The sequence below is a fragment of the Pyxicephalus adspersus genome, chromosome 5 (assembly GCF_032062135.1).
Source record: "Pyxicephalus adspersus chromosome 5, UCB_Pads_2.0, whole genome shotgun sequence".
NCBI lineage: Eukaryota > Metazoa > Chordata > Amphibia > Anura > Pyxicephalidae > Pyxicephalus > Pyxicephalus adspersus.
This window is the reverse complement of record NC_092862.1, coordinates 119,854,219-119,874,574: the sequence shown is the minus strand read 5'-3', so window position 1 is coordinate 119,874,574 and position 20,356 is coordinate 119,854,219. Positions and strand designations below refer to the sequence as shown.

At 37.4% G+C, this 20,356-nt stretch overlaps 1 protein-coding gene across 1 annotated transcript in view; it reads right to left on the bottom strand.

Moving 5' to 3' along the window:
• GALNT11 (polypeptide N-acetylgalactosaminyltransferase 11) overlaps positions 1-11,870 on the bottom strand; it is a gene marked incomplete in the record, with an annotated part of 29,386 nt that extends 17,516 nt beyond the window's left edge. The window contains 3 exon segments of the mRNA XM_072412583.1: positions 3,932-4,055; positions 9,362-9,691; positions 11,758-11,870. Coding sequence (XP_072268684.1) covers positions 3,932-4,055; positions 9,362-9,653 — 416 coding nt within the window.
• Positions 11,871-20,356: the final 8,486 nt, after the last annotated feature.

Sequence of the window (20,356 nt, the reverse complement as noted above, 5' to 3'; positions counted from 1 at the left end):
GAGAGAATACACTTTCAACAGTGAAGCTGGGTAATACAGCAAACCTGGAATGGATCTGGTCCAGGATTAAAAACATTTGCTAACAAATAGCTTAACGTTTAGGAAAGCCATTCCAGGTTTGCTCGATTACCCAGCTTCACTGATGAATCACTGGTGTATCCTCTCCGGCCTTGGAGAACATTAATAAATCAGGGCCGGTGAGCGCTGTGCGGAGGGATAGCTGGCATCTCTGCTGTACACTCTGTAAGTGACTGGAATGTTGCCACAGATGCCTCCTAGTGTCACCCTCTGTTATTGGAGGTCTCTGCTGTCACTGTGGTGTCCATATACATGGTGCACCCATAATGCTTTGCAGCACAGTATAATGGCACAGACTAATGGCAGTGAACTGGGGGCTGGTGTGTCATAGATTCATGACCCCAATACATTCACATACCTCATACATTTATTTGGGACACAACAAATGGCCATGGCGTGGCTTTAGGGGCCATAGTTATACAGAGTTTGAGGCTTCCTATTGTATACAGAAGCCTTTCTCAATCTTCTTACCCCAGAAGAGCCCTTGTTCATGCATCTTCATATCTTGGGGAGCCCCTGCTAAAACCATTTTATTGGGCATCAATGGGGAAAAAAGCCCCCTAAAATTGCGATTAGTGTATATAATTCCCCCCTACAGTGGTGACTAGAGTACAGTCAAAATAGATAATCTTGAGTGACAATCATCTAGTGTGTATATGGAGCTATAGGAAACATACACAGAACCTTCAATGGTCAGAAAACAAAGAACTGGTAAAACAATTACCAAGCAAAGTGACAACACAGAAACAAACCCAAAGGGAGCAAATAAAATAAGTACATTGTTAGGGTTTACATACGTTTTAATCACTTTCTGCTGACTGTATGTGTAGTATTTTCAGCTGACCTGTGTGTGATGACTTTTGATGTTTGAAATTGAACTCAGCTGTACTAATAATCTATAGTTCATGCTTTGGAGACAAAGTGCTGTTTATTAGCACATATGACAGCAATATGGCATAAGAATTTCTCTTATTAATTTGAATCTGATTCAAGAAAGAACACAAAAATGTTAGTTAAATCATATATGTCTGTATAACTGTAGATGGGTTGTTGTTACTGGATTATGTTACCACCATAATCCAAGAATCTATTTTAAAATCCAAATCTTAAAGCTGAAGTATAATCTGTTTATATTTTGCCAAGGAACACCCACGTGTGATGCGGATTTTCCATGATTAAAAGAATTGAAATGCAATAAATGAAAGTGGAGGACCATGGACAGCAAGGCTTGGAAAGAACTGGCTATAAGCAAATACTGAGTATTATCAGGACAGAGGAGGTATTATACCTAGGGTATAGGTTTTTACCTATAAAAAGGAAGAAACAATCCCCTGTATAGAGCAGAACCATGCTTTTTGCACAGCACTGGTTCAGTCTTTTGTCATTGGAAAGGATTGTGAAATATCCTTTCCTTTCCAACGACAATTATTAAATGTGTGTATGCTGCCTTACACATTTCTTAGTACAAAATTCTTGTAATGTAAACTGATTGAACAGGCCATAATAAAGATTAAAAAGCTTATCTTGTATTTGCTTAGCATGCATAACATACACAGGTGCTTACATTGTGTCAGTGTTACTTTAAACTCAGCAATCTCTACTAAAATGACTAATAAACCTCACCTGCCCGACCCATGCATTGCTTTAAAAACCTCTACTGTAAACCCATCCTATTCTGGGTAATTACTATATAATTTTCTACTTTTAGTGGTTTTGGAATCAAAATACAAGGATTGGTTTCACCTTCCTCCCTTACCCTCTCTTCAATATATCATGACCAATATGAGTGAAATCATTGGTGATCACAGCTATAGGTATTACTATGGTTGGCACCTACATTTTATCTCTAACGGACAGTCCTGGGTTATCCAACAGCCTTTTACCTAAATCAAGTATCAGCTTAGGACAGATAGGAGATTTTAAAAATGAATTTAAATCATTCAAAATAAATGAAAGAAATTTAAAGAACAGGGGGTCCTCTAAATAAATATATATCACAAATATGGAATATCTCAGTATTGACTGTGAAACAGTGGAAGAGGACACAGCATACCCTATTCCATCTCTAAGCTTTACATACACTATAACAAAAGAGTCCACATCCTCTGTAAAGATCATAAGAGTTAGTTTACAGATCTCAAATCTTCTAATAAATATTGAATATAACACATTTCTGGGAAGCAAACCTCAATTTAGGATGTAATGCAGATCAATGAGTCCAGTGCTGATATGTTTGCCATCCATAACTTAAATATCTCCATTATGAGTCACTTTTTTCGGAGTGAGATAATAAATGGCACAGATATTTGGATTCTTTTGTGACACGATGTTTATCCTGAACTCCGTGGTGGGAGCCAATATGGGTCATCATTCTTTGTTCCTTCTTGCTTAAAAGGATTTTCAATGGTACAGAAACTGAGAAGTGATGTCTGTGATACTGCACTGTATTGTACAATTTGATGCACTAGAATTATTGATCTGCATTATATCTTAAAAAACACTTGTTTTTTTATATTTGGTATATTCTTGAAAATGTAGGAAATCTGAGCTCTGCACAATGCTCCTTGTTCAAAACTCAATAATCAGGAATTATCAGGATTATTATCAGGAATTATCATAGAGCTATTGCTATATTAATTGTTTTACTGTGCCAGAGAATGCAATGTGAAACCAAATGAATGCAGCAAATATAGTCAATAGGAAGAAACAGGAACACATGAGAAGAGCATGCAGTAATATGCAGTTTTTCATAGAAGAAAATTGTTATTATTATTGTTAGCAAAAAGGTTACCATTGAAATTTACCTCATAAGGCTACAAATAGAGTAAAAGGCATAAGATTTTTAATCAAATTAAAATTATTTCTCTAATTTAGGCCTGTTCCAGATTGAATGTTAAGCACAACCTCTTTGTTTCTATATGAAAATGTTTTATATCTAATGAGAAGAAAAAACTTTCTCAAATTTTTCAATAAATTTCAAGTTTGGCTCGCAAATTGGTCTAAGTGCTTATTTTCGGCCCTGTGTATCGGGTTTGACACCCCTGTCTTAGACAAAATGTGCCCCTTACACTATGCTGTAATGATATTCTAAGTTTGTGATATCTTCATATATCTTTCATTCTACACTAGTAAGTTTAATACTTTTAATTGATGTCCGTTTGTGTGTTTCAATAAATGTTTTACTTTTACTAATATTAAAACTGTTTGTTGACTGCCTGTTGGTCTTAATTCTAAACAGTTGCTTTCATTTACTTTATATATGTAGACATGCACTTATGAAAGTTATCTAAGAAGTAACATAATTGTTTTTTTGTGTCGCTCTTGGCATACTTGTTCATCCAAACATTACTCTGTAATAAAACATAACCCTGCATTTAAAGATAGGGACCACTGACTGACTCGGGACGTTATCATGCAGCCATTGCTGCTTCTTGTATATATGCAGTTTATTGTTCCAGGGATAAAATTATAGATGAAATGAAAACACTGATAATTCATTTGGAGTGTTTTGGAAATGATGACACAAACACAGAAAGACTAAAAATACTAAATCACTGCATATACAACATTTAATCACTATACACAGCTGGACTTGGAGGTTGTAAAGTTTGTTGGGGGTGGAGGCTACAAAATGTATGGAATGTTTTGTGCTGCCTTGTGATGTTCAGCTGTTACATGGTTCATGCGGTCAGCTATCACAATGACAGGCACAGCAAACAAGTGGTAGATCTGCAATCCTAGTATTACTATACAGAACCCTAAAAAGAAAGAATCTATTACAGAGCACCAAAAACATGCAAGCACACAATTAAAGCTAGACCATCCTTTATACCAGAGAGGTATAGTGGCATACTTGGGGTCTCTTGTATCAGGGATGTCTCGGTGGTAGCCCAGTCTGTTGCTTATCAGCAAATTGAAGGCGTGTTTCTGGTAGCCAATGTCCCGCACATCTTGGTCTTGTTCATTGAAGATCATTCCTAGTAAAAAAAAAAAGGTAATGTTATCTGAAGGCATAATATATTACAACACATAATATCAGGTAGTTGGGTACTTGCTTTTTTTAACTTTCCTATTACAGAACTCTGTGTTTTTATATTACATACTAGATATTACAAGCTAGTGTGCAACAAAACAGATAAAAGGCTGACCATACACCTGGAACTGGACAGGATAGGGCGATCTCTCCTAATAGGAATAAGCCGCTACTGTGCTTGTTATCCACATTTAAAACAGTGGGTTTCTTAACTGAAAAGATTGGGCCTGTCCGTGCCACCATTGTCTCATGTCTACAAGAAATTTGTAGAGAAGGAAGAATGCAGAATCTGGGCTTTTCTGCATCCGCTAGCGTGTACACTGGAGAACCATAATCCCAGGGCAGGTTATGGAGCACAGCTTCATTAAAGACTGAATGTCTTTGTTTTCCTCCACAATTACATAAAAGACATCAATGATCTTATTTAGACTTCTAATACCAGTACTGCTTATGTTACCCTCATCACACTGAAAATTACATGTTGCATAATAAGTAACATCATTACATGTTGCAATAATACTTTTAGACCCGACTGGCTACTGCAGGGCAGTAACAGTAAATGGGCCTGATTTACTCAAGTTCTCCAGAACTTGAGAAGATAGACTATTATGGGGGATCAAGCAAACTATCTTCTCTATTTTGGAGAGCTTTAATAAATCAGGCCCAGTATTACCAACTAAAATCTAAGAATTCACTCTGCAGATGTCAGGCCACAATAAAATTCTGATTAGTTTATGCAGGTTTAAGCAATCTTTACCCCCATGACAAATACCCCCATTTACTGCTCTGACATTAGAATTCTTTTCCTGTGGGTCCCTACACTTTGCCCTATCTTTCCCCTTAGATAAGTAAGTTTTAGTCTCAGTATCTCCAGCTGGTCAGTATTTGCACTCAGCACCACCAGGGAATAAAGAATGTAAGCTCACAACCATGGGAAAGAAGCTGTAATTAGCAACTTGCATTGGACTCACCAGAGAGGAAATGACTTGCACAGATTTTGTGCTTACAAGCATGCCTGCCCTTTTACCGCTATGTGTGGTTTACAATTACTTGAAACACATAACATACACTGTGCCCTGGTTTTAAATCTCTATAGGAAAAATAAAGCCTTATTCAGAATCTGTATCAGATAGCCTGTTCATACTGAACATGTAAAATGAGGATTCTGATTTTTGTAAGCGACATACAAGCCAAGCATAGATTCAATGTAAAAAAATATATCATACAGTACAGGTATGTAATAGAGACAGAAGCAGCCTGGATGTGAAGTACTTTATACTGTATACTACGCCCTTCCTGGTAACTTCATGTTGCTTTTACATTACAATCCCGAATCCTCTGAAGAAAATCTAAAAGTAAAGTGCCCCTACCTGTAGGCTTTGCATAAATATGAATCATCCCCTGAGATCTCAGCACAAGAGTTCCCAGCTCTTCATATTAATACATATTAATTACTGGGGACTATTCACACTCCTAAATTCCTGTTTAAAAGCTCAGGTATTTTGTTGCTTAAAACATTTGAAATAGAAATCCCAGATTGCATAAAACATTTCAAATAGAAATCCCAGACTGCAGAACAGACAGAATTCAGACTCCTACAGGCAAGATTGCATGGAGCCGAGAATCTGACGTGTACAAAGGCTGTCCGATGTCGATCATTGATCCTTCATGGTGAACAGACTGCAATAGAAGTGAAATGAGAAGAGCGCAGTGGGGTGCCGCTCGCTCATTCTCCCCACGCTCTTTTCCATAGAACAGAATGGCGCTTTATGTACAGCACTAGTTCATTCATCTTTCAGTCATTCGTTGATCGTGAAACATAGTTTCTAATAACAAAAATCTAGTGTGTGTATGTAGCCTAAAACATACACAAAATATAATGACTTGATTGATCTTTGAAACACATCAACATCAACTAATGTGATAAAGGTTGGCAAATGCTCAACAATATCTAATTCAACAGTATTGCTCTTCCAAAAAACTAGGTAAATACATGATGTTAGTCTGTACAAACAGCCTAAGAAACCCATGAGACCAAGTTACAAAAAAGCATAAAGAAGCAAAAATAGAGGCCTAGTTTATAAGGAGACATTTACTTATATTTTTTATTTTTGGCTGTACCATTTGGAGGTGAGTACAATGGATGACTTAGCTTCCAGCATCTTCCACAAACACTTATCAGTTTTGGATGATTCTTTAGAGGAAACCTCTATTTAGTGAAATACTTAATCCCAGCTGTCAATCCATGTTTTACATTTCAATAGTTTCTGTGTCACTGGTCCAGAACAAGAATTCCAATTTCTGAGACTGCATCCCTGTCAGAAATTTAGAAAGTATTGAAAGCAGAGACAACTAGAATTTTCAGAAAGAAACAAGGAATGGAAGCCCCCATATTTCTCCAGACTACAGGTACCCTTCAAAGCAGAAGTCGCCAACCTTTTGGTTCACTGCTACACAACATTTATAACAAGTGAGCAGACAGTACAAAAACCATACAGAACTTGTACTAATGCTCTATACCAGGGTGGTCAAACTCAAATACACAGTGGGCCAAAACTTAGACTAAGTCGGAGGCCAAACTTGAAACTAAAATAGCACCGCTACTACAATTCCCTGCGTCTTTAAAACAGTCCAATGTGGGGCCACGCATAGGCAGAGGCCGCTGGTCTAAAGACACAAATGATGTCGGGAATTGTAGTAGCAGCGCTATTTTAATGCAGCGGCGGGCCAGCTGCAATTCATTTTTAGGATTCCTTTGGCGGCCAAAAAAGGACGTTGCGGGCCAGAGTTTGACACCCCTGCTCTATACTTTGTACAACCTCAATAATTACATTTATGTAGTCATAGAGTATAAAATCCATACAGAACTTATAACAATGATCTATACTCAGCAAAGTATAGCCGTCACATTTACACATATGTGCACAGCCAGTTTATTAACACGCAGAACTTGTAATATTTACATTCATGTTTATACTTTGTTAAGCAGCGAGCACTGACAATGATATCCCTGACACAGGCTTGTCACAATGACAGTACACTATACTTTTATATGGTATTTTTAGAAAGTTACTTCTTCTCCATGGTGGTAACTTTCTGTGGTACAAAAAAAAAGCAATTTACTAACCAAGAGGCAGACCTGGAACTATAACCATTTATTTAGGGTTTTGAAGAACCCAGTAGCACAATGCACATATTTATGTCTGGGAGATCACCGACATGTAAGCAGATAATGACAAGTCAGCAAGGCTCAGTATAGGATTAAACACAGATTAGTGCCATAGGGGGCAGGGACTGTAATTCTCTCAAATGACCTCACACTGCCTCCACTGAACACAAATAATGGAACCTGAGATTCATAGGGCAACAATATAGCTACAACGGTTTATTCTCATTGTTCAGTTTGTTTCAGTGGAGTGGGAAAAGGTTCAAAATCTATTTAGCTTTAAGTCCCTTTGTACTTTGTACAGCGCTGCGTAATATGATGGCGCTATAAAAATACTGTATAATAATAATAATAATCATGAAGGAGCTTCTAGCTCCTCTTAGTCAATACAATATATACAATATAATATCTGCCCTATTAGTCACACAGATGTATGAACTGTACTACAACAAGAAATAGAAATATAGAGGACAACTTCATTTTGTTGTATTCCAATATGGACACCCTGTCAGGACTAGGAGCAGGACAATGATTAATCTTATGCCATACAATCAGTGGCAGACTATGAGTACTGGAGTTCTGCCAGACACAGACGTTTCGCCAGATTCCAGATTGTTTCAGCAGACAGATTGTTTCAGCATGCAGAAGTTATAGACATTGCAACAAAAACATCTACAACCTGAATGCTGTCTAATAAACCATTCAAGACTTCATGGAAATCATAATAAGAACATATTACAAATTATTGTAAAATATCACAGGGAGGTAACCTGTGTTGGGTCACCATTTGACCAACCGCTGCTGAGATAAAACCAGTCACAAAGGGGCTGCTTTACCTAATGAGCAGACTTGCCACTTTAGTTAATACAATCATGTCCTTTCCTTTACATAAAAAAAGGTTTTTAAAATTGAACCTCAAGAGTCTGTTGTTTTCAAGCAGTCTGACCAGATCAGCCTTTTATGACCTTTTTACCATGAGCAACCCTTTGAAAAAGTTTTCAGGTCTTCAGGGAACCCCTTCTATAATTACTATATCCACAACATACATTGGTCTGATGGTCATTGATGTCTTTTACATTGCCGGTCAGTAGGAAGAATGTCACTCCGATAACTAAAAAGATTATTGTTGACACAAACTGACCTGATAGGCAAAAATCGCTCATTATTCAAGGAACCCTCTGGAGGAACCCTATTTGAGGAACACTGGATCAAACTAATAGATTTGCAATAGGAGTAATAAAAATGGTAAAGACATTATTATAGCTAACTTCTTGTACAGAACACAGATCCAAAATACAAGATTTTAAAAAATCAGAACATATGACATGATTTACTCAAGCAGATGTGCATGGGTCCTATTCGGGACCACGTAAAGAGTTGTTAGCAGGCACCCTCCAGTTCTGGCACTAACCTCCCATGTGCATGTGACATTAGCCCATTTAGCCCCTGCAGACTTCCAAAAATAAAAAGTCAGTACTGCCGAGTATGACGGAACATGTTACTCTCCCCCTAGGGAATTCACAATGCAGCAGTATTTGCCTACATGGTGACTGCTCCTTAGCACTGTGTAAGCTCCCACAGCAGCAATTGTTTTTGTTAGAAGGTGAAAGGAAGGACGGAGAGGGAAAGCTTTTTACAATTACTGCTAAGTGTGATCACATAAGCACGAAAATCTAAGATATGAAAATCTAAATTCTGTTTAAGATATCGATCATATCCTGCAGAGCACAGAAAAATGAACATCACTAAGAAATTCAATAGTTGCATGCAAATAATACTAGGACACATTGCAATACCTTAGTCATGTGGAAGATAAGATTATATTATACAAGTAAAATACACTCCGGTGTTCTCCCCAGCCCTTTGGTGTTTGGGTGGGTGTTGGGTGGTTACTGAAGAGTTGGGTCACAATACAGGAGATGCCACCTACCTACAGTTTCTTACTACCCGGCTTTAACAAAAAATTCTGCAAATCTTACAACAAGCTGGAAAATCCTTGCACACTCTTCTTTACAATTCCCACACTAGGATTTATCAATCCCAAACAAATCACCCAACAATAGTGCAAAAATATTCTTTCTTACCCATTTCTGGAGAGAAATTGCCATTGGTATCCAGTACGTCCCCAATATGATTTCCCATCTGCTCTGCAGCACGACCCTTATAGGAGCCATCCGACTGTTCAAATGATCCCCGAGAGAAGCGGGGGTAAATTTTCTTGGGGTGTGGGTTGTACGGCTCTAGCCCCTTGATGGGCACATGTCTGGCACCCTGGTTCTCTTCACTAAAGTTAAAATAAATAAAGAGCAGAAGTGTCCAGGTCACAGAGGTGAAGAGGCACCCATAGCAGAAACAGCGGAGCGCGGCGCTGCCCATTGTAAGCCTAGCATTGTCGAGGGTCCATTCTCAAGTCCCTGCAAAAAAAAAAAAAACATTCATCAACATTTTGCATTCCTAAATTAGCATCTAGCAAATATCTACTAAGATCACATTAATGTGTTAACTAGTCACACACAGATTAACAAGGGTCACAGAAGCATCACAAACTAAAAACTTTGTATATATGGACTTTAACTTGTAGCAAAGTTTTGACAAAGACATTTCTCTGCTCTGGTTTTGTGGAAGTCAAACACAGATCTTAGTAGAAGTGCTGGCACTTTATTGGAGGGATTCTCAAGCTTTATAACAGAGGGATAAGTTTTAGATTGTAGGAAACCTCTGCTATAATTATTGTATGCACAGCTCACAGTATGTTAGTGTGGTGGTCAGCGGGAAGAATGTCTCTTATATTACTGGGTAGTAGGAAAATAGTCACCCTTACAGATAGCCAAAAAGATCATTGGTGTCATTTAAACTGACCTGAGAGGCACGGATTGCTCAAGGAACCCCTAACAATCACTGGTAATCCTGGCTTTAATGAAGATCTATATCCTAAAACATTTGGGGATAGTTAGGTTTTACTGCAATCTCCATAGGAGAAATTTCATCATTTTTTTCCTGTCTAGGAAAAGTTGTCAAATGTGAAGAAAACACAACACAGACACAAGTAAAAAGAAAATCCTTTTTATATTAAATTGGAGAATGCTAAACCTCAGTTGCATCCTTTTTGCTGTATCTATTTTCCTTCCTGTCTGATAAAAGGTTTCAGAACAAGAAGTGAAAAGAAATCTCCTCATGTAGTAAAACCTAACTGGAGTCCTAACCTTTCCCCATTATTATTATTACACAGTATTTATATAGCCAACATATTACGCAGTGATGTACAAAGTCCATAGTTATGTCACTAGCTGTCCCTCAAAGGGGCTCACAATCTAATACGTCATTAATACAGTCTAAGGCCAATTTTTTTTGGGGGGAAAGACAATCAACCTAACCGCATTTTATTGGGATGTGGGAGTAAATGGAAGTACCCGGAGGTAACACACACAAACGCGGGGAAAACCTGCAAACTCCATGCAGATAGTGCCCTGGCCGAGATTTCATTCTAGGACCCAGCACTGCAAAGGGGAGAGTGCTAACCACTGAGCCACCGTGCATGCTGCCCATGCCCATCCTAATCATAACTAGAAACAATACATTGAGTGGTTCCTATGGTGTACATTGCATTGACATGCTGCCTAGAGCTGTGTAACAAATAATGAGCTGTGTAACAAATAATGCATGCAACAAAAAAGTTGCATGCATTATTTGTTACACAGCATTCCATGTTTAGCATTGCAGGTGTTGTCACCATTACCAGTAAATAGCTGCATCCAATGTCCCAGCTTGCTCCTACTTTCTGCTCAATTAAAAGAGCGCTCAAAACGTATTTTTTCAAACTTGCTACCCATCTTCTTCTTCTTCAGTCTATTAAAACCCTCGCTACTTCCCACCATTCTATATCACCCCTGCTATTGTGTGATACTTCCCCCACCGCTTAGATTGTAAGCTCTTCAGGGCAGGATACTCTCCTCCTCCTGTATCACTGTCTGTATTCGTCAGTCATTTGCAACCCCCTATTTGATGTACATCGCTGCGTTATATGTTGGCACTATATAAATCCTGTTTATTAATAATAATAACAATGTGTGAATAGAGATCTAAGGCTCCCTAGCCCATACTATGCAGATATTATATTGTATATATTGTAGCCATGGATCCCTCACACAGCACAGGCCACAAATCACAATATAAATATTTACTATTAGGAGCTGGGCACATGCCATGTGTGTACACAATGCACAGCTGCTGCCCAGCCTCGCCATGCATGCATCCCATTCACATTATTATGTCAGCAATGCTGAGCGTTCACCTTATGTCACCCAGATGTTAGAAAGGAGTGTCAGCTCTTGTGTCCTGAATGCTCGGCCGTCCCACCTAATATGTGGCAGACTGATGGAAGCCTTCAGTCACACACTGGACCTGTCAGAACCAGACCACGCCCATTGAGCCCAAACAACACCACCTCACAGAACATCTGTGGCCCTAAAACACCGCTTACCTGGGCCCCTTCCAGAGTGCTCTGAGGGAAGACTGTCCGCAGTCACCGCCTTCTGTACGACGTCACAGCTAGCTCCTCCCCTTCACAGTGACGACAGCGCCAACATCCCTACCTCTAAGCTCTGTCTGCCCGGCTGGGGGGCGTGTCTTATGTGTGGTACAAACAAACGTGTGTAGACGCTAGAGGCGCGGAGTGTTTCTGGAATGTGTCTCCAGTTGGAAGACGTCTTGGTGGTGACTTTATTGTAAATCCGTAGGAAGCGTAGGCATCACAAAAATGGCTTCCATCGGTTGCACAATTTAAATATATAATCAAAGACACATATGTGATACAAATGAAAAGTTTGTGATACAAATACTAAAATTGATACACCTTTAAATAACCTAAAGCATATCTAAACTCAACATTTTCACTTTTCGTAAAAGGGTAGACAAAATGTATGTAAAGGTAAAATGTTAATTATTTTGTTGTGCAAAACCCTTTTCTTTAAATCCGATCCCTCTGAGGGTGTCTTGCATCTGGTCCTCCCTCGTCCCACCATCCGCCCCAGAGCCGCCGCTATCTTTGTCTCTTCTGGGTTCTTCATCGTACATCACCCGACCCAGGCGCAAGATTAGGAGATTTAGGATAAGAAAAAAATTTGCCGATCTCACTGCGCATGCAAAGTGCCCCTACTTTGTTTGGGAATGAGGTGATTACATAACAATGTTGCGCATGTAAGCTTGTCATGAATAGTACTGTGCCCCCTCTTCTTTTTTTACGACTACACCCCTGAAGAAGATGTAAGAGAAAACCGAAGGTGGTGACACCCGCCGCTGAGGTAGAGGAATTCCAGGATGACCTGGAACCGTATTGCGGGAGGAATAGCACCATCAAGGGACCTGCGGGATTAAAAGTGTGATTTTTTTTTCAGTTTAGATTCAGCTTTATTAAAGCTAGTGGTAGTACCATTCACATGCTCTGATATGTTTGTTTGGTTTTTTAATATTTTAATGATTTTCAAGGATTAATGATACATCAATTCCCATTAAAAAACAATATCAAACAAATTCATTATACAATAACCAACCTTGAAATTGAAACTAAAACAATAAACATCATACAATTTGAGTAAAATACAATACTTGTACAATGTATTCATTGGTCTGACATGTTAAAGATTATGTAGCATGTCATATGCCTGAGAAAAGTGTTTATATGATTAAAATATGATTTTCACAAATGGTCTCATCTACAGCCTACATTGACAGTGCATGTTTATCTATGGATTTTGTTTTTTTCTTTTACAGTTAGCTTGGCTTACATACAAAACTGTGTCGTAGTGGGGGAATGAGGAGGGTCATAGGTTTACACCCTACTACAGCCATTCTCAATCAGGGTTCCTCTGGAAGTTGGCAGAGGGTCCTTGAGCTGTAGCTAACTGGCATCCATTAAAATGTAGTTCCAGGGCCAGCCCTGGGTGATCCAGCAAACCTAAAATTGATCAGGTCTGAGATTCAAAAAATTTGCAAATAGCAAACTGCTTTGAAGAAATCCATTCTGGGTTTGCTGGATCACCCAGCTTCACTGATGAAAGTGTATCCTCTCCAGCCTTGGAGAGCTTTAATAAATCAGTCACATCCTCTTAGCTTTGTAAACATCCACCATTACACTCTGGAAGCTTTCTAAGGAAACATTTAAATAAGTTCCTGGGGAGAATAAATTATTAATAGTGTGCTTGGTATGGGGGGCACATCTTTGACTCAAGTTTGCATAGGGTTTTTTTCTGCGCTGTGATTGGAAAAAGGAGGAGCACATGGCAAGTATAAGTAGCACAGAGGCTCAGCTATCAAGTTAAAACATGTTGTTGCTCTAAATGACACAAGTACAAGTTTGCTTTAAGCAAGTATGTTCTCTTTGACTGTGGTGAGGTTTATTGGTAATATATTGAATGCTAAATACATTTAATGGCAAAGTTCACACCCTAAAGATTAAAGATGAGCTGGACCAACGAAGCATATAAACCTGGGTAGCTGTTTCTTTGTCTTTGGTTTGGTTACATTGTCACTAACCTGTGTACAGAATAATCTTTTTAACAGATCATTACAAGTGAGGTGTATGAAAACACTATGTCAGGTTGAATTTGGTGCCATTTTCACAACCTATGAGGTTCAGGCACAACTAATATAAATCCTGGGCTTCAGCTCAGCTCTTGACTAGCTTCAAGAAAGAAGAATTGATAGCTACATAGTAGGTTAGGTCGAAAAAAGACATAAGTCCATCAAGTTCAACTACTAGGGAAATAAACATATCCCAGATATGATGATGTTAGTGGAATCAACAATTAAAAGTGGGGAGGAGTAAACTAATCCAGTGCACCCACAAATCTACTTACAATAAAAGTCATTCTACATTTAGGTGTATGTGAGGGTCCTGATGGAATTCTGGGCAAATGGCTGTTTTTTTTTCCCTTCCCCAAAAACACAAAAAAAAAATTAGCATCCAAGTGCTGAACGCAGCAGAGCTGGGAGCTTGAAATCCCAAAAGTATGAGCATCTTGAAATGGGTTGGAGTGCATTTATGCGGGATTTCAAGTAAGTCAACTGCCGCAGGGGGCACAGTAAAATCACCTATGCCACCTAGAAGCATCAGAGGCTGGAGCAGATTTTTTTTAGGCCGGGGGGGGGGGGGGGGTTAAAGTTTGTTTGGAAAATACTTTTTGTAAGCTTTACATTCTGGTGTTAAAAAATAAATTGTACTACTTCTCAAGTGTTATAAATCACTGGATGTTTTAATTATTGCAGTTCTGTAATTTAAGTGCAGAAGAAAGTGACAAGATTGAACAAACTCACTTTAGTAATGTTGGAAAAGGGATTCTCTGTTTTTCTGTAAAAATTTATCAATCTTGAGATCAACATGACGAATTATTCAAGGTGAATAGAAGACTATGTCAAAAGCTTTTTTTTCTAAATTTAAATGGATTGGGGAAGGGGAGAAAATCTTCTAGATTTTTTTAGTGCTATCCACTGTTAATAGTTGCTCTTGAAGATTGATTATAAGAAGGATGCTAATGAATTTCTTTTGGTCAGAGGGAGCCAAATACCCTGATGGTAATTGATTTTTCAAACAAAACAAATTATTGAGAGTGAGGTCAACCCCGCTGTGTCTTAAGGCATGGGGGTAACTTATGACCTATTAACTAGACAAAACATTACTAGCAATGTAAAAGAAAAAGCAGATTGTGTCCTGACGCGTTTCGCTTTTAAGGCTTCTTCAGGGGACTTTTGTACACAACGGTAAATTGCAGTCTGCATATGAACATATTAGATAAGTACATTATACGAAAAGAGTGTATCAATTATAACATATGTGATAGTATAAAATATTTTGTGAAATATCACGTCAGATGATGCTTTAGATAAATAACATTGTGATAATTTGGATACAATAAGTTAAGCAGAGAAGTTCAATCACATGGTTTAAGACAAATGTGCATAATATCTGCTCAAATTTTTCATATCATATGATAATCCTGAATGACAATAATACCCAGAGTTATATACCTCAAATCTGATGATAATGTACTGTTTGGTATAAAAAAGTGCAACTTAAATTGTTAAACCGATAATTGTGTAATTTATCCAACATGATTAGATTTATTGTAATTGATAAGACAAAGGGGTACTCACACGATGTGGTCAATAGGTAAGGGAAGGATGCGAATTAGAATTCAGTGAGGTAAGCGTCAAGGACTGAGAATTGTATCTAAGATTAAGAACAAGTAATGTTTTTAAACATGCTTGTATGACAATGGTAATATAGCGAGGTTGACCTCACTCAATAAATTGTGTTGTTTGAAAATTACTTGTACTTTTGTGATATTTTTATTCCTGAAATTAAGGAATAGAATTGTATATTAAACCCAATACATTGCCACAACAAACAAATACCCTGGCTTTCTCTTCTTCTTTTTTTTTGTGTTGCTCTTGAAGAGTTACCCTCCCATTATGTCTGGAAAAATGTTGTTTATGCATCTTTTTGGTGCTATCTGGTGTTATATAGTGACTTGTGAAAGAGTTACTTTCCCCTTCTGTCATTGTTGGCTGGACATGAAAAGAGGGTTACTCAATCTGATGGAGCCATGAATAGCCTTAAAACATAGCAGGTCTTCCATCCTCCCCCCACTTTCCAAAAATAAGAAAGGTATTTGGTGGAAATGCCTATTAACAAAAGTTTTTTAGATCGTTTTTTTCTAACTTCAACCTCAAGTGGTTGCTCTCTTCTTAGCATTATGCTGAAAACATCTGTTCAAAGTGAGTCCATCTGCTTTTTCTTAGTGGCATTGACACAGAGCTCCTCTGTTGTGTTTTTCAAGTTAAGATAAAAAACTTACTTCCTATTTTTGGAAAGAATGAAGATGGATGGAACTGCTGCCAGGTCATTAGTGCTCTCTGGTTTTCTGCAGTTGCTGTTGAACAGTTACTTTCGCCTTCTTTCTGGTAAAACATTGTTGGCAGGATAGAAAGTGAGAGTTACTCTGTTTAATAGAGACAAGGGTAGCATTAAAACATAATGGGTTCAACATTTTTTCCTTCTTTCCCAAACCACGTAAACAAGTACAGGGTGGAAATGCACAATAACTAATATTTTGATGCCTTTAATGCCTTTAATGTAATGCCTTTTTACAGCAACCTGAAGTTGTTACTTCCTTGTAAACATTAAAATCATAAAAGCTTCATCCATCTGTCTTTGCTTCACTGCTGCTGGAACATGGCTTCTCTGATTTCCTGGATACATTCATCCATCTTCAGATCATCATCTGGGATTATTCAAGGTATGTGAGACATGGTGTATGTGAATGTCAAGACAAGGAACAGCTTGTCTAGCTCTAATACACTGTTACACCAATAGAGGCGGTTTTCTCTGAAAAATAATTTGCAGTGGTTTCATTCATACTGATTTGAAATAACACACAGTGAATATTACTGTTATAAAATCATTAAATAGTATTACTGTACTGTTATGTGAAGGATAGTAACACCAGAATGAAGTCAAAATACAAATTATCAAGAGCAATATGAAATTTATTACCTCATTGCCTCATACCTCATGAAGAGCAATATATAAATATGAAGAACAAACTCACAAACAAACAAACTGAAAATTTAAAGGAAGAATCATTAACACAAATCATGAATGTTTGGCAAAATAGCAGAGGCTCAAATAATAGCACTGTATGCTTCTTATGCTGTTTTTTCTTGAACTTACTAAAATCTTTAAAAAAAAAATGTGAATTAGGTAAAAAAAAATGTGCTATTGAAATAGTAAAGCTTTGGGTGGGCTAAAAATGTTTTTAAAGGGTCATTGAGATGGGAGAAGTAATGAAAATAACTATAGAGATGATTCACACTAGTTCCTAATTTTTGTCTTGACAGAAGTACCAGCCAAACTGTTGGAAGTCAGCTTCTGATATTTGACACAGAATTGTTCTTCACAAGAAGAATTACTTGAGATGTGTTTGCTTCATGAAACAAAAGGGTGGACATTTATGAGGCAGCCTAAAAAGACATTGACAATTTGGATGTTTTGATAAGCATTCAGAATCACCTTAGAATCAAACTCAAGCTCCTGTGCTTTGCCTTCAAATCCCTATACAGTTACTGTCCCACTTACATTTCTGACTTGGTAAAAGAATACTCCCCTAGCCGCGCTCTGCTCCTTCAATGACCTACTAATGATTTCCTCACTCATAACCTCATCACACGCACGGATACAAGACTTTTCTAGAGCTGCCCCAACTTTCTGGAATGGTCTTCCTCGTCCTATTCGGCTTGCTCCTACTTTCTGCTTATTTAAAAGCGCACTCAAATCCTATTTTTTCAAACTTGCCTACCCATCTTCTTCTGCCTTTTGAAACCATCACCATTTAATGTACCGCGCTGCATAATATGTTGGCGCTATATAAATCCTGTTTTTTATTATTAATATTTATGATAATAATATTAATATTAGGTATTCAGCAAGTGTGACATATGGTACATTGACAATCGTTGAAGAAAAAAATAAATTTGTAAGACTTCTAAAGAATATAGAACACATTGTACCACATTTCACTGTATCATTTATCAACAAAGATTTGCTAAGGTAACAAAATAATAAAGGAAAATAGGAATAAAAAACTTGCAAAAAAGACAAGTTTAAACAATCAGATTTAGGACTTTGAATTTGGCGATTGTTAAAACATACATTTTTATTGATATAAAAGTATTAAACATACAATTCACATAAAAGAATAAAATGAAAACACATTAGAAATATGAGACAAAGTGATGTTTCTGAAAATTAGTTGGATAATGTTATTTTGGATGGTAGAGTTATCAAACATAGACAAAGTTTTCTAGTGTAACAAAAGGTGGACCACTGTACACAAGCCAACATTTAATAGATAAAAATGTTCTTGATTTTTCAACATGTGTTTTCTAATTCTTGAACGCGTTTCGCGTTATGAATGGGAATACGTAAATCAAGAGTCTGGGTTGCCAGCAAAAATTATAACCAATAGAAACAGAGCACTTCAACATTAACAGTTTTAGCAGTTTCTGGAGAACATGGAGGCAAGCTTTGAGGGTTCAGTGAGATGGCTTTGTGCAGGAAAGTTTTTAGCAAATCTTCTGAGTACTGAAAAATATCTGTGCATTCCTAAATCAATTTGTTGTATAAGACAATTGGAAGACGAACTCCGAAGCCTGGACTTTCTTTGAGAATGTCCTGAATCTTCAGGAAATAAATCAGTTTCTGATAAATTTGGGCACATACATAGATTTTGTAATAACCTAAAATTATTTAAAGCTTGGAAAGGAAATGACCCTATTTTTTAAGTTGTCAGCAACTAGCTTGTTAAAATGAAACAATACTGGACTTTTACCAATCCAGTGCAAACATTCAAAAGGTCAAGGATGAATTTTGAACACAAAATTCTAAGAATTTAGATGCCTAAAAAGCATCTTACTATTAATTAATATTCTTTGTGTTGACATCTGCATTTAAATGTGCATTTTAACACATAGTGGATTGCAATGGCATTTAGAATCAATTGTGTGCTGTCCTAAAAAATGGGGACAGGTCACTTTTTGTGTGTATTATCTCAAGTAAAGCTCTTTGGATAGTAGGGGCTGCATTTAGGGCCCTTTATATTTAAAAAGTTGACCATCACTTTATTTCCTACCCTGTTGGTGGCATTAAATGAACCATAAAAAAGCAATATAGTGGAAAAAAACACTTTACTATCTAAGATGGCCATGGAACTGAAAAATAGACATGGAGGAAAAAAAAGACAACAAAGCTGTTTAGGACCAATGAAAAATCCAGCTACTTTTATCTACTGCCATATCTAAAAAGATTCAGTCAGAGTTGTAAGTAAACGTTGGCATGAAACAACAGGTTGGCACACTGGCATTGGAATAGTTACTGCTATAACTTGCACCATTCTTTTCATAATTTAGTGTCTAAGCATCACCAGCAGGTATGTTCTAAAATCACTTATGAATAGAGGGACGGAAGTGGCATGGACACCACAACAATGCTTGGATAAAAAAAATTAAACCACTCAGCAGTTAGATTGTGCTCCTCATGTGCATTATGGTTTCTTTTTAAGTTTTAATGGTAATATACAATTTATATGGTTTTATATACTAAATACACTTAGGGCTCAATAAATCAGGAAATCTGACATTACCTCAAACATTCCCTAGTAGGAATCTAGTCCATGTGTTTCAATGCCAGTAATTGATTCCTACCAGAGAATGTGCAAAGGAATGTTGGATTCCCTGTTTTATAAATAGAGCTCCTAAAGACCCTGGCTTGTAAAAAGTTTTATTGTATATATTTAAACTTGCCTAAGTAGGGTATTTTTTGAGTTTTTTTTAATTTGAAAGACTTTTTTGGAGAAAACATATATTTTTAGGTTTATATATTATATACAGTATTTCATGGCATACAAAACTGATTTGTTTAAATAGGCATACAGAAGGCTATGGGGGAACACTACAGTTTAGGTAGGGAGTATGACTACATAATTTCAGACATACTAATAATCTCTCAATAAACACCCTGCACCATGAAACTGATCAATGTAATACATTGTAGCGTTATCACAGTTGTACAATTATTTACCAAGCTATTTCAGAATGTGCATTTCTTCCCACATCTCTCCCTTTGAAAATCCCTACAGGGAACTAATTTGTGATACAACATTCAATTTTTATTTGGGCAGCACAGTTGCCTCAGTGGCTGGCTTTCTTGCCTTGCAGCGCTGAGTCACAGGTTTGCATATCAGCCAGGACACTACCAAAAGAAGTTTGTATGTTCTCCCTGTGTTTGTGTGGGTTTTCTCCTACATCCCAAAAACAAGCAGTTGGGTGTTGGGCTTCCCCCCAAAATAGACCTTAGAGCGTAATAATGGCATATGACTATGGTAGAGACATTAGATTGTGAGCCCCTTCTAAGGGACAGTTAGTGACATGACTATGGACTTTGTAGGGTGCTGTGTCGGTGCTATATAAACTCCCTATAAAACATGGATTTCTTAAAGTCATTTGCTATTTGTTAGCAAATGTTTTCA